Below are 22,911 nucleotides of genomic sequence, written 5' to 3'. Positions count from 1 at the left end.
AAGCTTACCTAGATAAAATCCGAAAGACCAATAACTTCAATTTCGAAGCCTCTATTCATCAAGAATCCTACCCCGAACCGGATTCTAACCGTTGTCAGTCTTTAGAGTTTGGAACTACAGCATGCAGAGTCTTTCTTATCCTCTCCTATGTAGAGCACACTCTGATTCTTCTCCTGCGTCGAAGGCGCGACATCCAACCCCGGATTTCCAGAGAAGAAGTTCACGGGCTTCAAGCCAACCATCATCTTCTCACTCGGCATAACAGGCCAATCTTCAATACGCGGGTTATGAGTGGAACCGAAAGTATGCCAAATGACAATATCCTCGTTCCGCACGGAGTGAGCAACTCCGGTGTTTCGGCGCCTCGCAATTACAGATGCCAAGCCGTCGCCTCCGGCTGATTGCATCGTGTAATTTCCCGCAGGGAAATGATCATTGTCTTCATACCTGGTTACCCACACTGCATGCTCCGCAAACTCCGAGCGCTTGGCATGGAAGGATTCAGGGTGCGCCAGAAGCATCTGGCTGTAGAAGGGCATGAGCTTGAAGCCGACTGGGGTGCCGGTAATAGGATTGATCTTGTTCTCGTTGACGAATTTAAAGGTGCGCGCTTTCGTAAAGTCAAGATCAAAGCCTCCTTCCTCTTCGATGGTCTGACTCTCGGTGACGTAGCCTACGCCGAAAGGATTGTGCACGGCTGGATCATCGATGGGAAGTGGCTTGGACTCTTCGACCACGAGGGAGTTGATATGACCGTCAATCGCAGGGTCAATGCGAAGGCTGAAGAGATGCTGGTGGTATGGAGCTAGAACACCAGGTGCCACGATATTTCCATAAGGATATGTTCCCTTGTGATCCATGGAGGTTGGTGCCGTGGAGAGAATACCTGTTGCCCGAACCTCGTAGAAGATGGAAGCATCTTGACCGAAGTGCCAGGCAAAGATGTACTCGTAGTTGGTGACCGTTATGATAGTCTGCAGGACCAAAATTCGAGAACGAGTTACGACTGGAACATTCGTGCGGAAGTTGGTATGCTTCCAAAGAATTCCGTCGTCCTGTTCATGGCAGCAGACGACATTCGGTAGCTTTAAAGGCTCACCGGACGACGTATTGTGATAAGCATCGAAGTACTTAATTGTTCCAAGACAATCACAGCCAAGCTGGAGATTATTGGCATTGATACCAGCGCCATCGTTACCAAGATCGAACGCAGCCTTTCGTGGATATGGGGCTCGTGGATCGCCGTATGGTACGAACATCTCGGCCAATGAAAGGCGATAGAACAAGCTTCGCCCATCATATCGAACGTCATGGAGAGTGAGGCCTTCTCGGTAGTTGAAGCCAACTCGAAGTTCCCATTTCTCCCAAGTTAGACGATTGCCTTCAATATGGAATGAAGGACCTTCGGGCTGGGTTACATGTAGTGGCTTGGTGGTAGTCCTGGGGTTTGGTCGCAAGTCGGGATGATATTCGCTAGTGGCAGCAGAGTGGACTCTTCGACGATCAAACGGCCTTTTCTCGTTGTTTGCTCTTTCGTCCGGTGTAGTTGGTAGTCGGTAAACTTTCATGACCCCAAGAGACTCCGATACCTCGGCGCATACATCCAAAGGATAAGCGTAATAGTTCGCATTAGGGTTCTCCAACAATCGTACGTAGAACCAACACTGTTCAGATTTAGTATACCAGGCACCCACAGCGCAAAGAGAGGCTTACCATGCTGACTCGATGGGTCATATCATTCATTCCATCCGTCGCATAGGCCCATGGTTCAACGACAACAGTCGCTCCTTCAGGCAGATCAAGAGTTTTTATGAGAGCCTGGACCTCTTCATTGGCAAGACAAGCCGCTTCAACAGCTTTCATGTAATCAGTATCGATATATGAATGCTTCCCTTCAACATGCTGCTTCTTGACAACTTTGTTGGTGTCAAGATCGACAATAAGTTCAAAAAGGTGATTCCCTTCGGTTTCGGCCTTGATGGAAGCCTCCACCCGAGCATGACGAGTTGGCGCATGGTCGATGGGTTGATTGAGATGCTCTTTTTCGAGATATGCGATCATTTCCTTCTTGGCGGGCTCAAGAAGAGTGATGACGCGGAAGTTGGGGTCATGATCGCCAAAGTGGGGGCGCACGATCCGTGAAGCCTAGATATCTCAGCTAATTGTTGCTAAGATTGAGAATTATTCATTGATAAAGACTGACCCTCGAAATCTCCTCGGGCGACAGAGGGTCAAATGGGTGAGGCGATGCAGCGGTCATTGTTGTGGTGTCGATAGTCTACAAGCTCAAATGCAATGGCGGAGTGTTTCAGGATGAACATAAAATATCACCAAAGAGTCTGAAGTTTATATATGAACAGAAGAAAGTTGGCCAAGTGCGGTGGTAGGTAGCTGATCACGTTGCGCCTTCTAATGACATAGACGATGCAAGATAAACTTCACGACCGGCCCGGTTGGTGTTTTTTGAGATTTGTTCCTGATATGCCACCAAAGCCCCAATGTATTGCCCAAGAGAGGGGAAACGTCACCAAAGCCTTGCCTTTGGAGGTTATAAAACGCGGCTCTCCTCTTGCCTCCAAAGGTAACGCGTCGCGCTAGCGATTGTCATGTGTAGTGCTTTTTGCTGATCGAGCCTCTAAAGGAAATATCGGTTCCGGCCCGGAACCGATAGCTTATCTTTGTAACGGCCCGGCATCTTATCACAGATCATGAATGAACTGTGATAGATCGCTCTGACTCATTCTCAACACTTGGTAGAATGTTCGCAAGCGCTGGTGCGGTCGCAATGCCGACTTGATCTCACGAAGCGCGCTCCAAGAACAGCCTGGCAAAGCCCACTGCCGTGCATAAAGGACTGAGACAGTAGCTGAAAGGCTTTCAAAAATAGGTTTCCGAAATTTGCGCCGTGAAATTCGTATTAAAATTAAAATGTTGCACCAATTCAGCCTCGCTCGTGAGACCCAACTTCATTTCCAACCCTAACAGCCACGCTGTACAACATAAGCATTTCGCCAAGCCATTACCCAAGATCCCGTACCCATTTTTGGGGCTCATACAAGAACTTAATCTCGATACAAAGCAACTTGCTCCTAAACGTTATAATCTGGGGCAGATAAGCGGATTCCGTGATAGTGGACCTTCGATTTCGAGGGCCGTGCTACGGAGTATAAGTGACCGTCCCATCAGTTCATCACCATTTTTGACAAGAGCTTGGACAGTGAGATGGTACCTCTGCAACTGCCAATGACAAGACCCGGGGGCTATGTTGATATTAGGGGTTATTGCCAAGCAATGCATGTAACCTTGATCTTGTTGAGAAATGCATGTCTCACCAAGATATTCTGAATTCTCTAGACTGAGGTAAGCGCCCGTCAATTGGCTCACCGTAACTCCGAGTCCTGGATCATCACATCCGAAGGGACATGGCATGGATCAAGATTTTCATGTCGACAACTGCAACCCCAACCCTTGCCCCGGAAACGGTGAATGAGCCGTCCGGCGGCGATGGGGTCTAAAAACGCCGGTAACCGAAGACATGGATGGAAAATACCGATAGTTTGGCCAATCAGTATTGACGCAAACAAGGTGAGCGCGTTGGTTGTTAGGTGGCTGGCAGTTTGAACAGCTTCCAGTGAGTTCGATGTTATTCCCATGAGCGTGACAAGTGAATCATCAAGCCCTCAATCGGCAATCAAGAAAAAAAATTGTTGACTTTGATGGCAAATTCCGAATTTCCATTACAAATTGTATTCGCATTTTTTAATTTTTGGTGTATAGCAATGATCTACTGAGGGTGACATCTGTCAAATCTGCAATGTTGCGAATCTCACATCTCGACAACCAAGCATCATCAGCGCCTGGGCGCATTACGAAACAACCCCAACACTTCAATCAGATTTGATTTGCTCCGCTCGTCCGGGATCAAGATCTGTCCAAAACCTCGGTAACAAATTCTTGGAAGATGAGCGCCTCTCTCTTGGCTTCCAAGACAAACCCCAAGTCTGATGCTGTAATGAATGTCTGGGCTCTGCTATACAAGAAAAATTAAGGCTCAATCTAGGGCTCGTTTAGCGTCTCGGGCATTGATTGCCGGATGCGGAGAAGGCCAGAAACGTGGTCGGAGAATTGCCACCCGAGCCTTGTTTTAGCCCGCCCTATGAGGAGTTAGATCTTGCAACTCTCACATATAACAAAGATAAACTCATTAGCTAAAATGCTACCGAGAGACAAACCGGGATCGGAGAGGAGAAAGAATCTAAGCCACGCGGATTCCACGTGTCACCTAAAGGCTAAAAGCATCAGCGTGCATCGTTGGGACATGTCAAGAGGGTGAGGGGAAGGGGAATATCACATCCTTCCCAGCACGTGGAGGCAAAGATTGTCATTCTTGGAAGAGATGTCATCACTGACACAGCAGAGACTTTTGGATGCATATAACCGCCAAGTTTATTGACCATCTTGCCTAAATAAGAGTGAATTCCATTTGACCGAGTCATTGCAGCCAAGAGTAGCAAACAGCATCGACGAACCAACCAAGCTTACTCGCCAAGATTGGGATGCGTTATTATGACTTCCTCGTACAAGATGCCAAGTTCCGCCAAGTTGCTGGGGTAATGCTCACCTGATAACGAGCTCCAATGCTTTATATTTTGTGTGGGTATCAGATTCATATTCGTTCCCACCCACTAACACCTTGGCTATTGCTTGGCGAAATTGGTATTCCCGTCGTAACAGGATTTACTCCGCGTGCTCCGCAAAAGCTTAGCCCCCCCTATTGCATCCCTCTCTCTTCCCCAGCTTTCGACTCTTGTTCTCTCCCCCAAAAGACCACTGACGATGACTGCTTCTTCTTGGCGGTCTGGGGGATTCCAGGATCCTCCTTTGGACCGGGTTTCCTTCGTAATCTGGATTAGAATGTCTGGGCATTGATACCCCGCGCGGTCGTTGCTGTAACCATTACATTACGACACACGCGTTTGCTTATAAAAAAGGAGCCTGGTGTCCCAGTCGCGTGGTCTCGCTCTGCACCTGCATCTTCTCTTCTTCCAGACCCCTTCCTTGCCAATTCTCCTTCTCCAGCTTTTCTGTCTCATCTCTTCACCATGTCGATCGGATCTAGTGATCGACACTCTCCTTCCAAGGAGGAGGAGGGTGGCATTGCTACTCAGAGCGATGGTCCCACCAACGAGCGATCTGTCCCTTATGTCAGTGAGCAGACCGAGAAGCGTATTCTGAAGAAGCTTGATCGACGTATCATTCCTTGTGTCTGCTGGATCTACCTCATGAATTTCATGGATCGAGGTGAGTCTGATCTAAAATATTTAGCCCTACCGACATTGACAATTCTATATAGTTAGTATCGGCAATGCTCGTCTCTACGGTCTCGAGGATGAGCTTGGTCTCACAAGAGATCAATTCCAAATCTGCGTGTCGATTCTCTTTGTTACCTATTGTGTAAGTTGAAGCAACACTATACCAATCTCACTAGAAAGCCCACTGACTTGTGCTTAGCTGTTTGAAACTCCCTCCAACCTCATCATCAAGAAGTTGCAGCCTGCCCGATACATTGCCGGTCTCGTTTTCTTCTGGGGCGTTGTGGCCATTTGCACAGGTTTCGTCAACAACTTTGGCTCAATGGTTGCTTGCCGCCTGCTTCTTGGTTTCTTTGAGGCTGGTCTCTTCCCAGGCATCATGTGAGTGCTGGACTTCTCCATTTCGTGATACGCATCTGACCGTGACTTTTTCCAGGCTCTACCTGACCACCTTCTATCACAAGAAGCACATCTCACTTCGCAATGCCTACTTCTATTCTATCTCTGCTATCTCTGGAGCTGTCGGTGGTCTCGTTGCCCTCGGTATCGGTGAGCTTGACAACTGGGATGGAGAAGATCAGGGTGCTGCTGGGTGGCGAGCCTGGCGATGGATCCTCACCATCAACGGTATCCCCACCGTCGTGACAGCCTTTTTCATCCCCTGGATCCTGCCAAACACTCCTGCAACCGCCAAGTTCCTCACTGAGGAGGACCGACAGAACCTCTTGGACCTGCGAGCAGCGGAGATTGGTCAAACGACATCTGGTCAGGAGATGCACAAGGAAGACGTCATCGCTGGAGCTAAGGACTGGACCATTTGGGCACTCTCAATTGCTCAGTACTGCAGTCACTCTGTCCTGTACAGCTTCAGTGTCTTCTTGCCAACCATTATCAAGCAGATGGGTCAATGGTCCGACAAGCAAGTCCAGGGTCTTACAGTCCCTGTTTACGCCGTGGGCTTCGTTACCTATCTGATCTGTGCCAACATCAGTGACCGAACTCAACAGCGAGGACTTTTCTGCATTGGAGGAGGCTTGACTATGATGCTCGGCTACATTCTTTTAATTGCCAACCAAAGCACAGCCATGAGCTATGCTGGATGCTTCATTGTTGCTATTGGACTCTGGACCGGCTCTGGATCTGGTATGGCTTGGATAACTGTCAACCAGCCACGATATGGCAAGCGTGCCTTCGCCAGTGGTATTTTTATCACCATTGGAAACTCAGCTGGTGTTGCCGCCCCTTTCCTATTCAGCAACGATTACGAGCCACATTATCGTCCCGGCTACGGTGCCTCCATTGGCATGCTCGCCCTTGCTGTCTGCATTCACACCACCGTCTACCTCCACTTCAAGCGCCTTAACAAGAGAAAGCTTTCGGGTCAAGAGGACTGGCGCATGGAGGGCAAGACTGAGGAGGAGATTGCTGAGCTCGGCGAGTACAACCCTCGATATCTGTATACTCTCTAGAGACTTGAATCTGCTTTCTGTCTTGAATTGACTGGAAGAGAACCGAGTTAGTACATTTCATACCGTCGATACATTAGTTTGATGAAGTCTTAGATAGATATTTGAGCTAAATTGAAAAGTTTTGTCCAATCTCTAACTCGCATGTTATCCCGTCCCACCACCATCTTCGCATGCAGCATATACCGTTACTGTATGAACTTTCTTGTAGAAAATGCTGTTGTATCCAGACAAATCGACATGTATGTGATTTGATCTGGCCAATCTGGTACATGCTCACCCCCCTACTTAATCAAGATTCAGTACCAGCAAAGAAGCCATTAAGAATGAGATCATCTATGGCATTCGAATATTGATTCAAGCCACCCTTCAGGAGCGCTATGGTTTTACAAGATCGCTCCCTTCTCCAACCATATATTCAGCACCTTAGTTTCGCACCTTGATCATTCGGTGACCCGGATGATGCAATATAATCACCCTCATGTCAACTTTTGCTTTCAGGTCATCTGCAATGCCAAGCATTTACCGTCATCTCTCTAGGAGGTCCTATGTGGCAACCCTTCGTGCCATGACGCAATGAAGCTTAAGCCATGTCTTGGTGATTTTTTTGGTGACTGCAAATTACATCAATTGCAAGCCCTGATGCATTGTCATGCTTGGAAATTGTCGTGGCTTGAGGTATGATGAAAGCGGCGTAAATAAGCGTGGAAATGATCGAAAGCCAAGACTTGAATGGGGTCGCGGGGATCGCCTACGATCTGAGATTGGGGAAAACTCAAAGAGCGAAATGGAGAAGATGTTGAATGCGGAGAAACGAGACTGACCCAGATTCAGTATAGTCGCGAGCTATTAATATTTTCAAAGATTTCTCAGCTGATGTAGAGATCTCCTGGGGTTAGGATGACGAGTGGGGAGTCCGATGCTATACTCAGAGAGTGTAGTTTAAGTACAGGTTGTCAGACCGCGCTGTCAATTGAGTATCATGCTGCTTGATTGAATGACCTTGGTTTCGATTGTGAGGCTGACAGAGTTCAATGTCACTTGACAAAGGAGCTTTCCTTGCATGTTATCTAACAAGAGGTTAGATAAGAACGATAGGAAAGTCGACAAGTTGGACACAGTGCAGCCAGGAATGCTAGATCAACGGAACATGAACCCTACTGCTCAGACGTGTTGACACGCCTTTAGAGCCTTGGGACATACTCAAAGCTAAAGAAACGGCGATGCTGGTAGTAACTTGAGGCCCTATAGTATCAGCCCGTTGAGGCTGAATGTTGTATTGGTTGAGGGATATTGCTTTTTGTTACGACTCAGAACCCCTCCGACAAAGCATAAAAGTCCACTATTCGCTCGCCGCGGGCTCCGCCCGTCCCCCGGCAAAGCCGAGGGAGCGAAAATACGAAGGGAAGAAGTCGAAGTCGCAAGAATTAATGCTACAAATGGTTATGATGACCTAGAAGAGTTGATGAGTAATACTTTCGTTCGTGTAGTCATAACCCCGTCCCGGGTGTTTCAATCTTGCCGACCGAGGTAGATTATAAATTGAAACTTAGCGCGCAGCACCAGCACAAATCAGGCATTACGCCCGCGGATAGGGCTCCAAAACACGCGAAACTCTGAACTCTGAGCGGACTTGCGGACAATTCAGTCACACTAGGGCCATATTGCATCAACAGCCGAGCGGGGGTTATGCGGTGTATCTTTTGACAGCGAGGTATATAAATGCGCCAAGTATCCACACGATAGAGTCAGTTCTAGTTACTCTCATCATTTAGACAACCAACATCTAACAAAATGGCCCCTCTTGACAACCCCGCTATCCCCAAAGGCTCTCTAGTCCTCGTGACTGGAGTCAACGGCCTTCTTGGGTCTCATGTCGCCAAACAATTCCTCGAGTATGGCTACAAGGTCCGCGGAACTGTCCGAGATGTCGAGAAGAATTCGTGGCTCACAGCGGCGTTTGATAAACAATATGGCCAAGGAAACTTCGAGCTCGTTGCGGTGGCAGACTTGACAGATGAGAAAGCTTTGACTGAGGCCGCCAAGGGTAGGAAACCAGTTCTTTACGTCGATAGAGTGATATGAGACTAACACGGCAACTACAGGGACTGCTGTCATTGCGCATACCGCCTCAATCATGACCATGGATGCTGATCCTAACAATGTTATTCCTGCCGTCATTGACTTCGCCGTCGCGGCAATCAAGGCCGCTTATGCAGAGCCCAGCGTGAAGCGATTCGTCTTCACTTCATCATCCTCTGCGGCCGTCGTTTCTCAGCGCGATGTCCCTGGTGTCAAGGTGACTGAAGAGAGCTGGTCTGAAGGTGCCATCAAGAAGGCTTGGGCTGATCCTCCTTACACGCCCGACCGACGTGGTGCTGTGTATGCGGCAAGCAAAGCGCAGGCGGAACAGGCTATCTGGAAGTATCAGAAGGAACACCGAAGCGAGAAGCCTGAACTGGTCGTCAACGCCGGTAAGATATCCAACAGAAATATTTCTTGCTACCACTGACTTACTGATGATAGTCCTTCCCAACTTCAATTGGGGCCCTTCTATCGACCCTACCAGCCAGGTCAGTGTCATTTACCGAACTTCACCATGATTAATGATTAACTCTGGACGCACAGGGGTACCCTAGTAGCTCTGGCCTCCCAGTTCTTCTCTTCAAGGGACAAGTAACACCATTCCACAGCTTCGTCGTTCCTCGTAAGTCTCGAGTATCTCCCGAAACAGCTCATGTACTGACATCAGCTTAGAATATTTCATTGATGTCGAGGACACGGGCAGACTTCATGTCGCAGCTGCCATCTTCGACCATGTCAAAGAACAGCGTATCTTTGGCTTCGCCGGTCGCTTTAGCTGGGACGCTATCCTTGACATTCTCCGAAAGAACTTTCCCAACAGGACATTCCCCGAGAACTTCTCAGGTGGAGAGGACCCCAATGAGATCGAGCCAAGAGACAAGGCTGAGCAGCTTCTCAAGGATCTTGGCCGACCTGGTTGGACAAGCTTGGAGGAGTCTATTTTGTCCAACGTAGAAGCGGTTGCAAAGGCGGAAGAGGATCCCAAGCTTTAAGATTAATAGACCTAGTATAATAATTTACCTTTACAGAGTGTAAAGAATTAAATTTAAGTCCAGCCCGGCGGGCAGACGTTGACAAAACGGTCGGACCGTCGGATCTAAAAGCCAATTCTATCTTAACAGCAATAAATCATTGCCAAACACAAGTTCCTATTTCGTAGTGAAAAATGCAAAAAGAATGACCTGCGTATCGCAGGTGGCTGGATCTCTCCCGCCGGGAATTGAACCCGGGTCTCAAGCGTGACAAGCTTGCATACTGACCACTATACTACGGAAGATAACAGGCTAGAGCCTGCTGTAGTGGGTTGTGATAGAAAGTGGCGCGGTAGTATATATAATCGTAGGGAAAGCATCACGTAAAGTTCCAGTGGATGGATCTTAATTACAGAATACGCTCAACAACCTACACTAGATGAAACGTCTCGATACCCACCTCTTTATCCTCAACCTTCCTCTTGATGTACAAATCCGTGATTCCATAAGCCATACAGGGTCCAACATATTCATACTCATCTCCGCGTTGTCGCAGCAGAACAAGATCCTCATACCCATCGATAACGCAGATCACATCTCCAACCTTACAGTTCTGTGGCCCCATACCCAAATATCCAGCATTAGTCTCGAACAATTTAGTATGGTAGTTTCGCTTCATCATAAACACTTGTTGAGCGTCGACGTCAAACATCCTCGCCTTCAGTTCATCAGGTCCCCCTAAGAACGGCGAAATGCACCCCATCATGTCAGGGTTGTTCCCTCCATCTTGAACTATCATGACTGAGAGACCATCTGCCTCAGACGTCTGAAAGTATCTGGTAACACCCCGTGGCCGATCGCTTTCCGGAATTTGGAGATCTAGTCGCTTCGTGAAGTTAAGCAATAGCAACATGCTCGGTGTATCCAGTGCCAGTTTCTGCATCCTTGCAACAACTAAGAAAAGTGCCCAAATTGAAGGGATTTTAGTTGGATAGAATGGTATACGAGTGATGTAGTCTTGTACCCAATCGGCGAGACTACCTCCCTTTTGTAAATTCTGGATCTCTGGGTTTCCGCCGATCTTCTTTAATGTCTGCAATTTCACGCCGGATAAGTGTAACTTGGCATCCGAGATACTTGGTCGTGGAACTTTAGGGGCGAGACGAGAAAGCTTAAACTCTCCGTCAAATATCAGTGTCGGATTATCGGTCGCCCTCGATGGAAATTGCGGTGCCCATGATGGCAACCCAAGAGGATCCTGAAAAACACCAGAGCCAGCATCTCGTAGAAATTGCAGTTCTCTTTTGCCACTGTTCCCGATCATATCGAGCACAGCCTTGCAGTAGTCTACGTAAACGTCTCTGACGCTCTTGGTGTAGTCTGGGCTGAGGGGTAATGAGCTGAGGCCTAGGAGGCCATAGATGTGATCTTTCGGATCCGTAGCTTCAAGAGTGCCACCAAAGACCGAAAGTTGAACCGCCGTTCGTTGTTGCTCTTCTTGACTCTCTGTAAGCCTGTCCCTGTACATAGTCTTGGCAATATCGAAGCGCAAGATGTTTCGCAGCTGGATGAAACCGGTGCCCTTGGGTGGACAAAATTTCATCCAAATATGGCTTGGGACAAAGTTTGGTTTCGTAGCTTGCTTCTCACTCAGCTTGAGTGAAAGTATCTCGAACATATGGCACGCGTTCATGAGAGAGCTGTACTCGATGCAGACTCGCGGGGCAATGTAGAACAATGTAGAGGCCAGAACGTTTTCCTGCAAGATCCACACCCGCCGCCAATACGGTAATAACGCAAGGTCATCTAGGGATGCCCAGAACTTGTCACATTCTGGTTCTTTTGTAAGACCACAAGTTCTCAGCCACTCCAGATCCATCAGGTTATCAACGTCCCATCTTGCTGCCCTGAAGGCCTTATTCAAGACCATAATGGTTGTGATAGCTCTCAAGATCTTATCACTCTCTTCGGAACCCAGCCATCCAAGTACCAGATCAGCTGAGGAGTAGATATCGCGCATGAGCTTGACCTGCTCAGTCCGTTCTGCAGCGTCGGCTTGGTTGATGCAAACGGCGTCGACCCAGATTCTGAACTTGGATTGATCTCTATCGGGAAACTCGTATTGCCAATAGCCTCGAACTTCTTTCAACGCGCGGGCGAGACTTTTCGAAACGGGAACTTCAACGCCGTCGATGTTGATGTTGACCCTGTCAGCTGCACTCCCCCATACATATGATAGCGCCGCAAAGTGTAGTTGTTTGCTAAATGTGACTGTGTGCAATTTACAAGAGACGACATCTTTGTACTCGACTATTTCCAGTAGTCTTATCTCGGGTTTTGAGGTGTCGAGCGGGGTCTGATACAGGTCTTGAGTGGACATATCGGGAGGATGAAACGAGGACCGGGAAACACTGGCAAAGGAACTGTATCAGAGGACTACAAGTGCCTAACACCCATTAAATTGATTTCAAGCGATACGAAAACAAAGCATAGGTCAGAGGAGCCTTATGGGAAAATCCAAAGGTCAAAAGACAATGGGCTGTGATGAGGCTGTGAGTACGCCTGGCAAAATGCCTTCTGGCGCTTAGCATTATTAGGTACGCCCTGCGACCAATGAAATGGCCTTGAAAATTTGGTAGCTGCATGATGGTCAATCGGAAGGCATTTTCTGAGACATTCTTTTAGGAATTATTTATTGAGGAAAGATCACACATCGATGCGCCAAAAATGAGTAGAGTCAATTTCGCCTTGCAGGGTATCCTTTTTCCACTTTTCCAAACAGTAAAACACAATCTAAGAGCTATGAAAGTCGGGCAAAGCGCTGAACAACGAATAATCATAACAAACAGGATCCAGAAAAAGAGGATCAAACCGTGGCAATCCCGAGTCAGCGTTCCCGCGCGTCGGCGACACTAAAGTTAGATCACCTCCTTGGTCAGATGTTGTAGGCATTGAAGATGAGTTAGGTATTGTCTGTGATAAAGGCAGTGCATTCATCCTGTCCATGGCGTCGGCGATGAGCTCAGAAGCGCAGCAGCGAAGGCGGTCGTATTCTGCTTCTGCCATGCGCCACATGCGCCGGGCGCTCTTGAGACATCCGAGAACGAGAGTGACGCGGTTGTAGTGGTGTTCAAAGCATTCGTCGGGATGGCCTTGAGAGGTTGCTATTTGGATGAAGCCGCATAGTGCCAGCGCTGGAATGACAAATGGTGTATGTTTTGGGACATTAGGGCAGAGCGATATGCAATCTGATATCCTTCTTGAAGCGTCGGTTGCTTTGATACCTTGGATAAGACTCGTTGATGATGAAAGAGGATGGTTCTGGCCAAACGGCAGGAAGGGATCCTTGATATCTGCTAGCAGCGGGTACAAGTTGCTGCGCGGGAGATGTAATAGCATGCTGGCCAACGCTATAATCATATGTGCCTGGAACATCATCTCATCGATGTTACCATACGAGTCAACGATCTCCAACTTTCCGGAGGGCAAGTGGTTTGACCAGCTCAGGAGAGCGTTCTCGATGGACTGGGTATGATCGTGACTTGTGTTCTTCAACTGATTTAGGAGTAAGACACGCCCTAGAATCGTCGCAGCCTCGATGCGATAGCTGAATGACGAGAAAGCAACATCGCCGGTCGACAGCACCCGCCTTTTGAACTCAAGAACATGGTGTGATGGGGGAATGTCCAACCGACCATTGTAGAAGACTTCCTCGCATGGCAAGAGAACCTTTGGTGGTGTACTGCTGCATCGCAAAATCATTGTCTTGGGAGGAATGGCCATGGAGATGTCAGTGACGTAAATCTCCCACCAAGTTCTCCTCAAGCTTTCAGCCTCAATTGGATTATCGAGTTGTCTCGATGATGCAAAGTCTTCAAGATGCATGCCCAAGTCCATGGCCATTTGCGTACATTGGCCGAAAGTTCTGTTCGCGGTATCTAGGTCGCGACTGAAGAATAGGAGAATAGAGTAGATCAACAGCGACTGAACCATATATGTTGAGGTTTCAATGGCAGACATCATATCAGTCGCGACTTCGGCGCGTAGTTGCGCATCTGGCCCCGATGAAGCATAATGTGAACCTGCGAATTCAACCATTCGCCGCAAATATGGAGGGTAGTTCCGTGATGTGAACACCGAACTTGGAACGAGGAAGGGATGGGCATTGTGAAAGTTCTCGTAGTACAGTCGAAGGAGACGATCTCCATCTGAACAAGGCTGCACGGGAGCATTGAGACTTCCCAAACTATTGCTGCCAAAGGTTTGCGTAATGATATTAGGGTCAAGATGGGTTAGATATGACATGACATTATCGTTTTGGGGTTGAGGCTGTTGAGCAGGGGTTTGGTCGTCGCTAATCCGTCGTTGAGTCTGCACATTTTCGCCCCGAGGTGATTGTCGGGTGTGTCGGGTGACACTCCCAACCAAGTCATTGCTGGTAGCTGTATTCTGACTTATTCCAGATGACGGTAACTCCTGGGAAGACGACGTAGGTGTAATAGGTAGACTGATAGGATTAACAGTCACACAATCCACATATGAAGATTGCTGATCGCCTGGAGAAGCTTGAATCCCGGGCTGTCTACTCCTCTGCTGAAGCTCCTCAGCTGGCGAACGATGCTTCTTGCGACGTCCACCACGTCGCGATGGCTCGTAGTAGCATACTTGCTCTGTCTCTTTGCAACGCGAACACGAGGGTTTCCCCGCATCGCACTTGAGGTGCTGCTTTCTGCAGACGACGCAAGCGAGACTTGCTATGCCGGTCGCTTTGACTGATCCGTTTGTTGAGACTGTCATGATTGATCTGCGGTGAGTCGGTACGGATGCGATATCAGAAGGAGGTGGATTCGGGTGAGTCGGCGATCGAAAGATAGGCAGGGTTTGAGCAGGACAGATTGCGCAACCACGGCATGAGCCTCATGTAAGATCGTTAGATTACCCCAAGCATATGATCCAATCTTCAGCGGTCAAAATGAAATGGATGGTGAGACGAATGATTGAATGGATGTGCATATGTATCATGCTATCTCAACCACAGAAGCAAACACGAAGTTGAGGAATGTTGAGTGGAGACAGGATGATCTGACTCGAGCTTGTGAGTGGTCAATGCACTGATAAGCTGATATCAGGCCACGTCTTGACCAGTCGATAACAACCGATAAGCCGAAGATATCCACATGATCTACAATCTCAAGCCGAGAATCCCATTGTTCGTTCATTGTTCTCTTTCCCATTCATCGTTCTACATTGTTTTCATAGAAAAGTCAATCCCAAAAAACTCTTAGACTTATAACCCTCTCATTTTAAACGGAGGTAATACATCTCCTTTGTTCTATCGCGATGTGGCTTGGCTCAATGGACGGTTAGCATGTTTCTATTTTCGTGCAGGGTCTTCAATCGCCGAACAAGATCCAGGCGGGCATCTCCGTTATCTGAAGTTTGGGTCATTAGCCAATCAATGTAGCGCTTGAATCCCCGAACGTACTGACACAAAGTTAACCCTTGACTGACGACTCGGCGATTGAAGATGCGGCTCTACTATAGATAGCACGTTGATAACATTGTGCAAATCGGCCTGTAACTAAACAGTTCGCGATAGCCAAGTACACTTCCGCGCCTCAAGATCGAAGATTTTTTATCTGATATACTCATTTCATACGAAACATCAGAAATCTATCACAATGGCTGCAGTGTCAACAAGATTTGCCCCTCTGCCACTTACAACGTGTCAATCATCTCACCAAGGTTTTACTTCCTACACCAACTTTGAAGAGCCCGAGGTGTACTCTCTGGATGATTTCGTCCGCGATGTCAAAGCTCATTTAGGAAAGGGGGGCGGCATTGGCTGCGATGACATCGACGAGGATTACCTGATTTCCCTGGCAAAAAAGTACACATCGAACCCCAACGACTGGGCACGCTATTATCACAACTGCCCAGAGAAGAACTACACACGCAATGCGATTGTCAATATCAATCACAAAGCCAATATTGTGAGTATTTTCGATTAACAATTGTCTACAATGCTGACCTCCCCAAAGCTCCTATTAGTCTGGAACCCAGGAAAGGGATCACCAATTCACGACCACGCCAATGCCCACTGTATCCTCAAAGTGCTGGCAGGGGAGTTGACAGAAACTGTCTATAACATGCCTGAGAAGGGCTGCGAAGACCGTCCTCTGTCAATCAAAAGTGCCAACACTCATCAGGCCGATCAAGTCACATACATCTCAGACGACATTGGTCTTCACCGAGTGCACAACCCTCACCCTACCCAAGTGGCCGTCTCATTGCATAGTAAGTTCCAAAGCTTCTACGATTACCATTGATTCTCTTACTGACATTTATTAGTATACACTCCGCCAAATGCTGCTGATATCGGTTATAATGTCTTCGACGAGTCAACGGGTCGTGCAAGCTTCATGGCAAAAGCCGAAGCTCGTTAAGTAATATCTGGAAGAGTTTGAGATAGTCCTTACATACAGTGATACCCTGCCATAAAATACACAAAGAATAGACAATGATTCAATTTCGCGACCATGTAAATCTATGTGAAGAATAACACAGAACATTTTTAACCTTGTCAAATTTGAGAGCGGGCACCAGCAAGGCAGCAGATCTTGACAGGTCTGCCCCTCATATGGGTACACCGTCAAGAATCACTTTGAGAATAAAAGAGTCTTCAATCTCATCGGCCCAAGCCTTTGACTCGTCGATATCAAAACTCACCCGACAAATTTGCCCTTGTGAACCTCCCTCCGCCTCCGGTGACGCAAGCCAAACAAAGAAATGAGCTCCAAGCAAAGCGACATATAGACAATCAGCTAGTAATCCACAAAAGTTTAGGGTGACTTACGGTCATCCTGGCCAACAATATCAAAGCTCTCGTTCAGCTCCACACGAACGAGGCCAAGCTGAATCTGAACAAAGCGCCACTCGGGATTATCGTCCTGCAGGTACTCGCACATCTTTAAGGTAGCGGCTTTGATGGCAGTATACCTAGCCTTGAGCGATTGGTCTCAGGTGCACCAGTTCGGTTGATGTATTGAAGACATAGGCATTGCTGGTTAGGAAAGGTCTGAAGGACTGGAGGGTATTGAAGGAGCCAATGACTCTGAGTTCGATGCCCCGACGAAACTCGGCTTCTTCGAAACCGACGATTGCTCCCACATCGGCAGGAACGCCGGCGTTGCTGATGAGGATAGGTTTTGGCGCAACCTGCTTTCTTCACTAGGCTTATGACCGCAGCATCTAATTTGCTAGGCTGCCTGATGTCGACCGTCTCGAAAATGACAACTGGAAAGCTTTAGTACCATCACATTTCGACGCTACTAACGTCATTACAACTACGAGTAATAACCCTTCAATCGATGCTTACTTCTGCATTCTTCATACATGGGATGAGCAATAGGTCGTTGTTTTACGTGATCACGGCAGAGCACTGGGTACATTACAACTGCCAAGCGGTTGGATCTCATTGGTAGGAGAAGCACGAGACTTCATGATCTTATTCGAGTAGGTTGCGCCGAGATATTGCTGGATGAATGGTAAGTCCTCCCACACGACGTCATTTAATGAGTACTAATGTGTATAGGGTCTCGACTGTACCTACATTTCTTCAATGGTACTCCTGACTGCGAACAATCTACATGATCTGCAGCACGCGGCCTTTGAGCGGGATAGCAATCTCACTGAGAGAGCTCTGGCATGGTTTGGAGAAATTGCTAAAGAGTTGCCCTTGCGGGTGACGGAAGCACTGGAGAACATTTGCCTTGGAACAGTTCAAGCGATGAAGACTAGACGTGCGCATAAGATTGACGTGAAGTTCGGGTGCGATTGGCTCATTGGGTCCCTCAATAGTCTGGAGCCTTCTTGGTGACGTTGAAGAGGTATACCAAAGTATTATTATCTCTCTACTGTTCTCATATACTTCTTACAATATCCCAAGTTACCAAGGAACTTGCTGGAAGCTACCATTCTCATACTCCCAAAATGTCCCAGGTTCAATGTCCCCCTTGGCCGACTCAAGCAGCCTCACGACTGCCTCGGCTCCTTCTAGGGGATCCTTCCTACCCCTGTAGCCGTTAAAAGCCGTCTTGCAGTGTCCTGGACTCACAGCCCAGAATTTTATCTTGGGTTCATCCTCACTGTGGTTCTCGGCAGCTTGTAAATGCAACATGAGCATGTTAAGACCGACTTTGGAGACGCAATAGTCAATGTTTGCCACAGGAGGGAGCTGAAAAGGATGAGCGTTTGCACATAATGTCTCTTGGGTCACGAACCTCTTTGTTGTTTGTCCTGGCCATACTGCCGCGAGCGCTGGAGATCATGATGACTCTTGGCTCAGAGCTCCTTCTTAGCAGTTTTCCAAAGGCATGTGTGACAACAGCGTTGCTGGTAATGAGGTTGTTGAAGCAAGAGTTGGACGCCGCTCGGATATCAGCCAGATTATCTGATGGCCTTCGCTCGACTTTGCCAGCGTTATTGATGAGAACTGTCGTGGTCAGTCCTCCGGTTCAGGCAATGATCAGAACGCATACCGTCCAGTTTCCCATATTCCCGGTCCAGAGATACCACTGCTGCTTCAATAGAAGCGTCGTTCTCAATATCCAACTCAACGTAGCCTAGTTTGTTCTTAATTCCACTATCAATTAGTGATTCAAACGCTTCTTTTGCTGCGTTCTTGCTGCGACACCCAAGCACGATGGTGGATGAAGGGAGTCGGGTAGCGATGGCTTGCACAATGGCATAGCCAATCCCCCGGTTGGCACCAGTAACTAGAATAGTAGTCATCGCTTGTAGTATGTAAACTTACACAGGAAGATCAGCTTAAATTCCGGTGCATCTAGTATTCATCACCTTATAAGTTAAGGGGTCGGATTTACGGACTTCGGATTTAAGGAAGTGGCTCTGCAATGCCGTGACGGCCACAGTCCGGAATGAGCTTACTGCAGTCCCTCACACTGTGATGCTGTTTCTGGTGCCGTATTTTTATATAATGGCTATTAAATCACCTGCTTTAGGGAAGAGAGAAAACTTAGCAACCCAGTCCTAAGTAATACAATAATTTAAATAACTCTAGTTTAAACTTCGTAGACTCTTCACTAAGTGTATTTTAATACCTCTTCTAAAGTCTTAAATCTTCTTGCTCCCCAAGGCCTCTATGACGATACATCTCAGAGTCAGAAGAGAATTGCCTATCGGCTTATTGAAATAACGGTTGATCCGCATGAAATCCCTGAAGGAGCGAAGTCCACGATGACCATGGAACTCCATCTTCAAAAACCTCGTCATCAAAATTGAAGCCTTCAATAAATTTTAAAGGGTCTTCAATATGTTCCATGTCAGTCGGCATGGCAGGATCTGTGTTGCATTCAGCTTTCTTCCGAAGTGTTTCGGCCTTGGTCCTCAGCGCCTTCAGAACAGCCGGTTTAGCGCCAGTACAACCTATGATGTCCAAAGCCATTTCCTGCTCGAAGATGCTATCAATAAGCAGCCATGCGCGCTCGACGTGCAAACCTTGCGGCTTAGTGCACAAATACCACAGAACATATAATGTTACGTGGTATTGTGGATGAACCTTCCTAGCCCAGGCGAACTGCGCTAGAAAAGGATCATCGCCCGCCGTCCTCGCCTCCAGAATGTTCAAAGCAGCGACAAATGTTTCTTCTTTTAGCACAGAGGCATCTGACCCTCTCTTCTGCGATAAGAGCCACTGTTGGTTTGTGACGAAGTCGAGCTTCCGTAGGAGATAGTCTGTGCAGTGGACCGTAAGTCTTTGGTGGGGTGTTACTGGGTTGTAGTTCTCCAGTCTGGCCTTTGTCTTGGTATACACTTCTTGAACGACTTTGTCTCTCCATTCTTTGCTGAGTATTGGAACTGACGCGTTGCCAGGCTTGAGCTTTTCCATAGCCCTAGCCAAGTCGAAATTGACCAAGGAGAACGTCATACAGGTCCATTCGGCCCGCTCAACTGGCAACTCCTCCATTTCAGGAAAGATATCAGCATCATTAATATTTAAGGGGAGCTTGACGTCTGATGTCGACAGCAGGTCATTGGGGTCTTCCAAGCCGAAGTCTTCCCCAGATCTGCTATCTCTGGTAATAATATGCCACCAAAGTCTTCGACGGAGCTCCGACTCAAAAGGTGGCAACCCAAGCTTAGTCCCATCCTTATGGAGTCCAATAGATTGAGCTATTCGGATTACAAGGCCATCTAGAATCCAAACAGACTTCCCTCGGTTATGAACGCGGATTGCGGACTTAAAACCAGATGATTAGGCATGAGGCTAGGACTAGATTGTGGTTGAGTAAACTCACGAGGTATATAGCTAAAGCTCGTAGACCAGTCAATGTAGGCCGATTAAGAAAGTCTCCATGAGAGAAGGCCTGTTCGATGCCCATTTTGAAACGCCGGAGCTCAAGGGTCTTATCCAGGAACAGCGACGTCGGCTCTTCAAGCGACACAGCCGCTGCAAAGTAGATACTATAGCAAAATGCAAGGTCGTCAAGTTTTGCAGTGACAGGGTCATCTATTGTTGAATAAACTGTGACTTCATCGGTAAGGATGTGCGTCAACTTCATTCCCAGGATGATTTCGACATTGTTCAGGTAGATATTCCAAAGCTCGATGGCAGTAGCTTTGCCAGGGTGAAATGCAGAAGGATGCTGGATATGGCAGGGAGAAGACATGATTCCCATTACATCAAAGGGAGAGCTTGGAAGATCTCTTTGCTCTTGCTGCGATGTCGCAAGAGCAGTCGCAATACTTTCGTCCTGAAACCTGTTAGTGCTACGATCATCTGAAAGCATTAGCATGGCTCACTTCACCAACGACTCGAGATACCAGTATTTCGTTAAGGTACTGGCCAGTTGAACCCTTATGTAATAGCAAGTCTTTGGGCGAGTCTTGCTCATCTGCAATCGTGCGTGGTTTGATGCTGTTGCTGGACAGATTGCCAAGCGTAGTCGCCTCGGCAAGGCTGCGCTCCAAACTCGCAATTCGACCAGCCATCTCGGCCAGAATTGTTTTCTTCGTCCGTCTCACCCGCTGCCCAATTGGTGGGTAAGTGCATGTTCTGCCTGAAGAAACGCATGACGAACATGGCGTGTTCTTGTCACATCGCGTCTTCTTACTTTTGCAGGTGTTGCACGAGCGAATTTGGAACCGTCCGGGCCCGGCATTAATTAAGGAAGCTTTAGAGGCCATTTATACTTGTAACCATTGGTCGGAGACATGAACAGAGAAATAAAGCGGCCTATGAATCACAGAGTTGATGGAACTTATGCGCTATACGGCGTCGGGCTTAAAACACTGTTAAGTCCGGGTGCCCCGGGGAGGATCAGATATGGAATGACGGGCAGTAGACTGATTTTAAACCCGGGCCCGGCTCCGCCATTGATTATTGCTAGATTACGGAGTACAGCGAATCCTTTCTGATCTGACCGTATTTTGCCAGCGCCTGCGGAATGCCCTGAGAGTAGCAGCTTGACTGGTGTCGACTAGATGGACAACCATAGTCAAGGGGTAGTTTCTTTTAGAGGCTATAAAGAGGAAATGCATATAAGGGCATGCCTCGCACGAGAAGGGAGAAAGAAAAACCACTCCTTTGGGCACAGAGCATAAAATACCCTGTCTTCAACAACTTAGCAACGATCGACTCTGCTCATCATGGCAACTACAGCAGCACTTCCCAAAACCCACCGAGCGCTTGTCCTTCATTCCACTCGAGATCCTTATGATATCTCAGTAGTCACTCAGGGTACTCCTCAGCCATGTCCCGGAAGTGCTGTGATCCGTGTTCTGTCAGCTGGGGTTCTGACCTACGCAGACCGAGTGTACAGTGGCCATAAGCCTTATCCCTACCCTGAACCTTTCGTCATAGGCTCTAGTGCCATCGGCCGTGTTGCCGCTGTCGGGCCCGATGCAACTTCTCTTAAGCCTGGACAGTTGGTCTTTTTCGACAGCTTTATTCAGGCGCGAGATAATCCCAACTCCCTTATCCTCCATGGTCTCTCCGGGGGCTTTGATACCGCGAGTAATAAGCTCATGGAGGGTGAGTGGCGAGACGGTACCTATGCCGAGTACGCCAAAGTTCCTCTGGAGAACTGCTTCCCATTGGACGAGAATCGGCTCACAAACAACCGAGATGAAGGGTGTCTCGGATACTCAATGGCAGATTTGGCCTATCTCTGGACTATCTCGGTTCCATTTGGAGGACTCCAAGATATAGCCATCAGATCTGGCGACAATGTCATCATTAGCCCTGCTGCTGGGACTTTCGGAAGCGCTGCTGTTCTCGCTGCTCTTGCCATGGGGGCTCAGGTTATCGCCGTCGGTCGCAACCACGAAACTCTGACCAAGGTGAAGGCTTTGGACCCTGAACGAATTCGAACAGTTCTGAACACCGGAAACATCGAGAACGACGTTAAAGAGCTGACCAAGAATGGTCCTGCGGATGCTTTCTTCGACATCTCTCCTGGCAAAGCTATCACTAGCACTCATTTCAAGAGTTGTATTTTGTCGCTTCGTCGTGGTGGACGAGTCAGCTTGATGGGTGCACATGAAGAATTGAAGTTGCCGACTCAGTTCATCATGCTCAATGACATCACGGTCAAGGGGAAGTGGATGTACACCAAGGATGATATGCGCAACATGATCAAGCTGCTGGAGGCAGGTTATCTAAAGATTGGTACGGTACAGACTGTTGGTGATTTTCCCATGGAGAAATTTGCGGAGGCATTCGATACGGCAGCCAAAATCAGTAGCCCTTTGTCGCATGTCCTTATTTCACCCTGAATTCTGGTCAAGTATCGCGCACTGGGCTTATAAGTAACATGACATAGCTGTATCCCACTCAATAGTTATCAGGAAGAGTGTTTTGAATAAGATTAGTATATATCCTGGCAGATATCTCCAATAATTTTGCTCAATCAATGGAAGTTAGTGTTCAACGTAAGGCATTGTTTACAGGGTAGATTGTTTGACTGATGTCTTATCTCACCTGATAAGAGCATGAAATGGGGTCAGTGTTATTCTCTGACTGGTCCGTCCGCTATGGTATCGGCCGAGATCAGT

The 22,911-nt window shown here is 47.9% G+C and overlaps 8 protein-coding genes across 8 annotated transcripts; 4 read left to right on the top strand and 4 right to left on the bottom strand.

The window, feature by feature from the left end:
• Nucleotides 1-101: 101 nt before the first annotated feature.
• On the bottom strand, nucleotides 102-2,260 carry FSUBG_3363 (primary-amine oxidase; the record flags this gene model as incomplete). Its single annotated transcript, XM_036681236.1, has 3 exons — nucleotides 102-1,664; nucleotides 1,714-2,145; nucleotides 2,204-2,260. The coding sequence occupies 3 exons, from the start codon at nucleotides 2,258-2,260 to the stop codon at nucleotides 102-104; spliced, it is 2,052 nt and encodes a 683-aa protein (XP_036541015.1).
• Nucleotides 2,261-5,102: 2,842 nt separating this feature from the next.
• On the top strand, nucleotides 5,103-6,781 carry FSUBG_3362 (uncharacterized protein; the record flags this gene model as incomplete). The annotated part of the gene is made up of 4 exons (XM_036681235.1): nucleotides 5,103-5,301; nucleotides 5,354-5,454; nucleotides 5,512-5,693; nucleotides 5,749-6,781. 4 exons carry the CDS (start codon nucleotides 5,103-5,105, stop codon nucleotides 6,779-6,781), a joined length of 1,515 nt encoding a protein of 504 aa, XP_036541014.1.
• Nucleotides 6,782-8,572: 1,791 nt separating this feature from the next.
• Nucleotides 8,573-9,855, top strand: FSUBG_3361 (aldehyde reductase 2; the record flags this gene model as incomplete). The annotated part of the gene is made up of 5 exons (XM_036681234.1): nucleotides 8,573-8,825; nucleotides 8,884-9,252; nucleotides 9,305-9,351; nucleotides 9,407-9,485; nucleotides 9,536-9,855. 5 exons carry the CDS (start codon nucleotides 8,573-8,575, stop codon nucleotides 9,853-9,855), a joined length of 1,068 nt encoding a protein of 355 aa, XP_036541013.1.
• Nucleotides 9,856-10,264: 409 nt separating this feature from the next.
• On the bottom strand, nucleotides 10,265-12,214 carry FSUBG_3360 (heterokaryon incompatibility 6 OR allele; the record flags this gene model as incomplete). Its single annotated transcript, XM_036681233.1, has 1 exon — nucleotides 10,265-12,214. One exon carries the CDS (start codon nucleotides 12,212-12,214, stop codon nucleotides 10,265-10,267), a length of 1,950 nt encoding a protein of 649 aa, XP_036541012.1.
• Nucleotides 12,215-12,627: 413 nt separating this feature from the next.
• Nucleotides 12,628-14,631, bottom strand: FSUBG_3359 (specific transcription factor domain protein; the record flags this gene model as incomplete). The annotated part of the gene is made up of 1 exon (XM_036681231.1): nucleotides 12,628-14,631. One exon carries the CDS (start codon nucleotides 14,629-14,631, stop codon nucleotides 12,628-12,630), a length of 2,004 nt encoding a protein of 667 aa, XP_036541011.1.
• An 884-nt stretch (nucleotides 14,632-15,515) lies between these two features.
• Nucleotides 15,516-16,280, top strand: FSUBG_3358 (cysteine dioxygenase; the record flags this gene model as incomplete). Its single annotated transcript, XM_036681230.1, has 3 exons — nucleotides 15,516-15,827; nucleotides 15,876-16,131; nucleotides 16,186-16,280. The coding sequence occupies 3 exons, from the start codon at nucleotides 15,516-15,518 to the stop codon at nucleotides 16,278-16,280; spliced, it is 663 nt and encodes a 220-aa protein (XP_036541010.1).
• Nucleotides 16,281-16,676: 396 nt separating this feature from the next.
• Nucleotides 16,677-20,847, bottom strand: FSUBG_3357 (uncharacterized protein; the record flags this gene model as incomplete). Its single annotated transcript, XM_036681229.1, has 10 exons — nucleotides 16,677-16,838; nucleotides 16,888-17,052; nucleotides 17,527-17,605; nucleotides 17,787-18,070; nucleotides 18,117-18,328; nucleotides 18,375-18,611; nucleotides 18,650-18,662; nucleotides 19,106-20,095; nucleotides 20,154-20,609; nucleotides 20,659-20,847. The coding sequence occupies 10 exons, from the start codon at nucleotides 20,845-20,847 to the stop codon at nucleotides 16,677-16,679; spliced, it is 2,787 nt and encodes a 928-aa protein (XP_036541009.1).
• A 657-nt stretch (nucleotides 20,848-21,504) lies between these two features.
• FSUBG_3356 (alcohol dehydrogenase) lies at nucleotides 21,505-22,632 on the top strand (the record flags this gene model as incomplete). The annotated part of the gene is made up of 1 exon (XM_036681228.1): nucleotides 21,505-22,632. The coding sequence occupies one exon, from the start codon at nucleotides 21,505-21,507 to the stop codon at nucleotides 22,630-22,632; it is 1,128 nt and encodes a 375-aa protein (XP_036541008.1).
• Nucleotides 22,633-22,911: the final 279 nt, after the last annotated feature.

Source organism: Fusarium subglutinans (assembly GCF_013396075.1).
Source record: "Fusarium subglutinans strain NRRL 66333 chromosome Unknown NRRL66333_c0000029, whole genome shotgun sequence".
NCBI classification, from domain to species: Eukaryota; Fungi; Ascomycota; class Sordariomycetes; order Hypocreales; family Nectriaceae; genus Fusarium; species Fusarium subglutinans.
The sequence above is the reverse complement of the archived record's forward strand: the minus strand, read 5'-3'. Positions and strand labels throughout refer to the sequence as shown.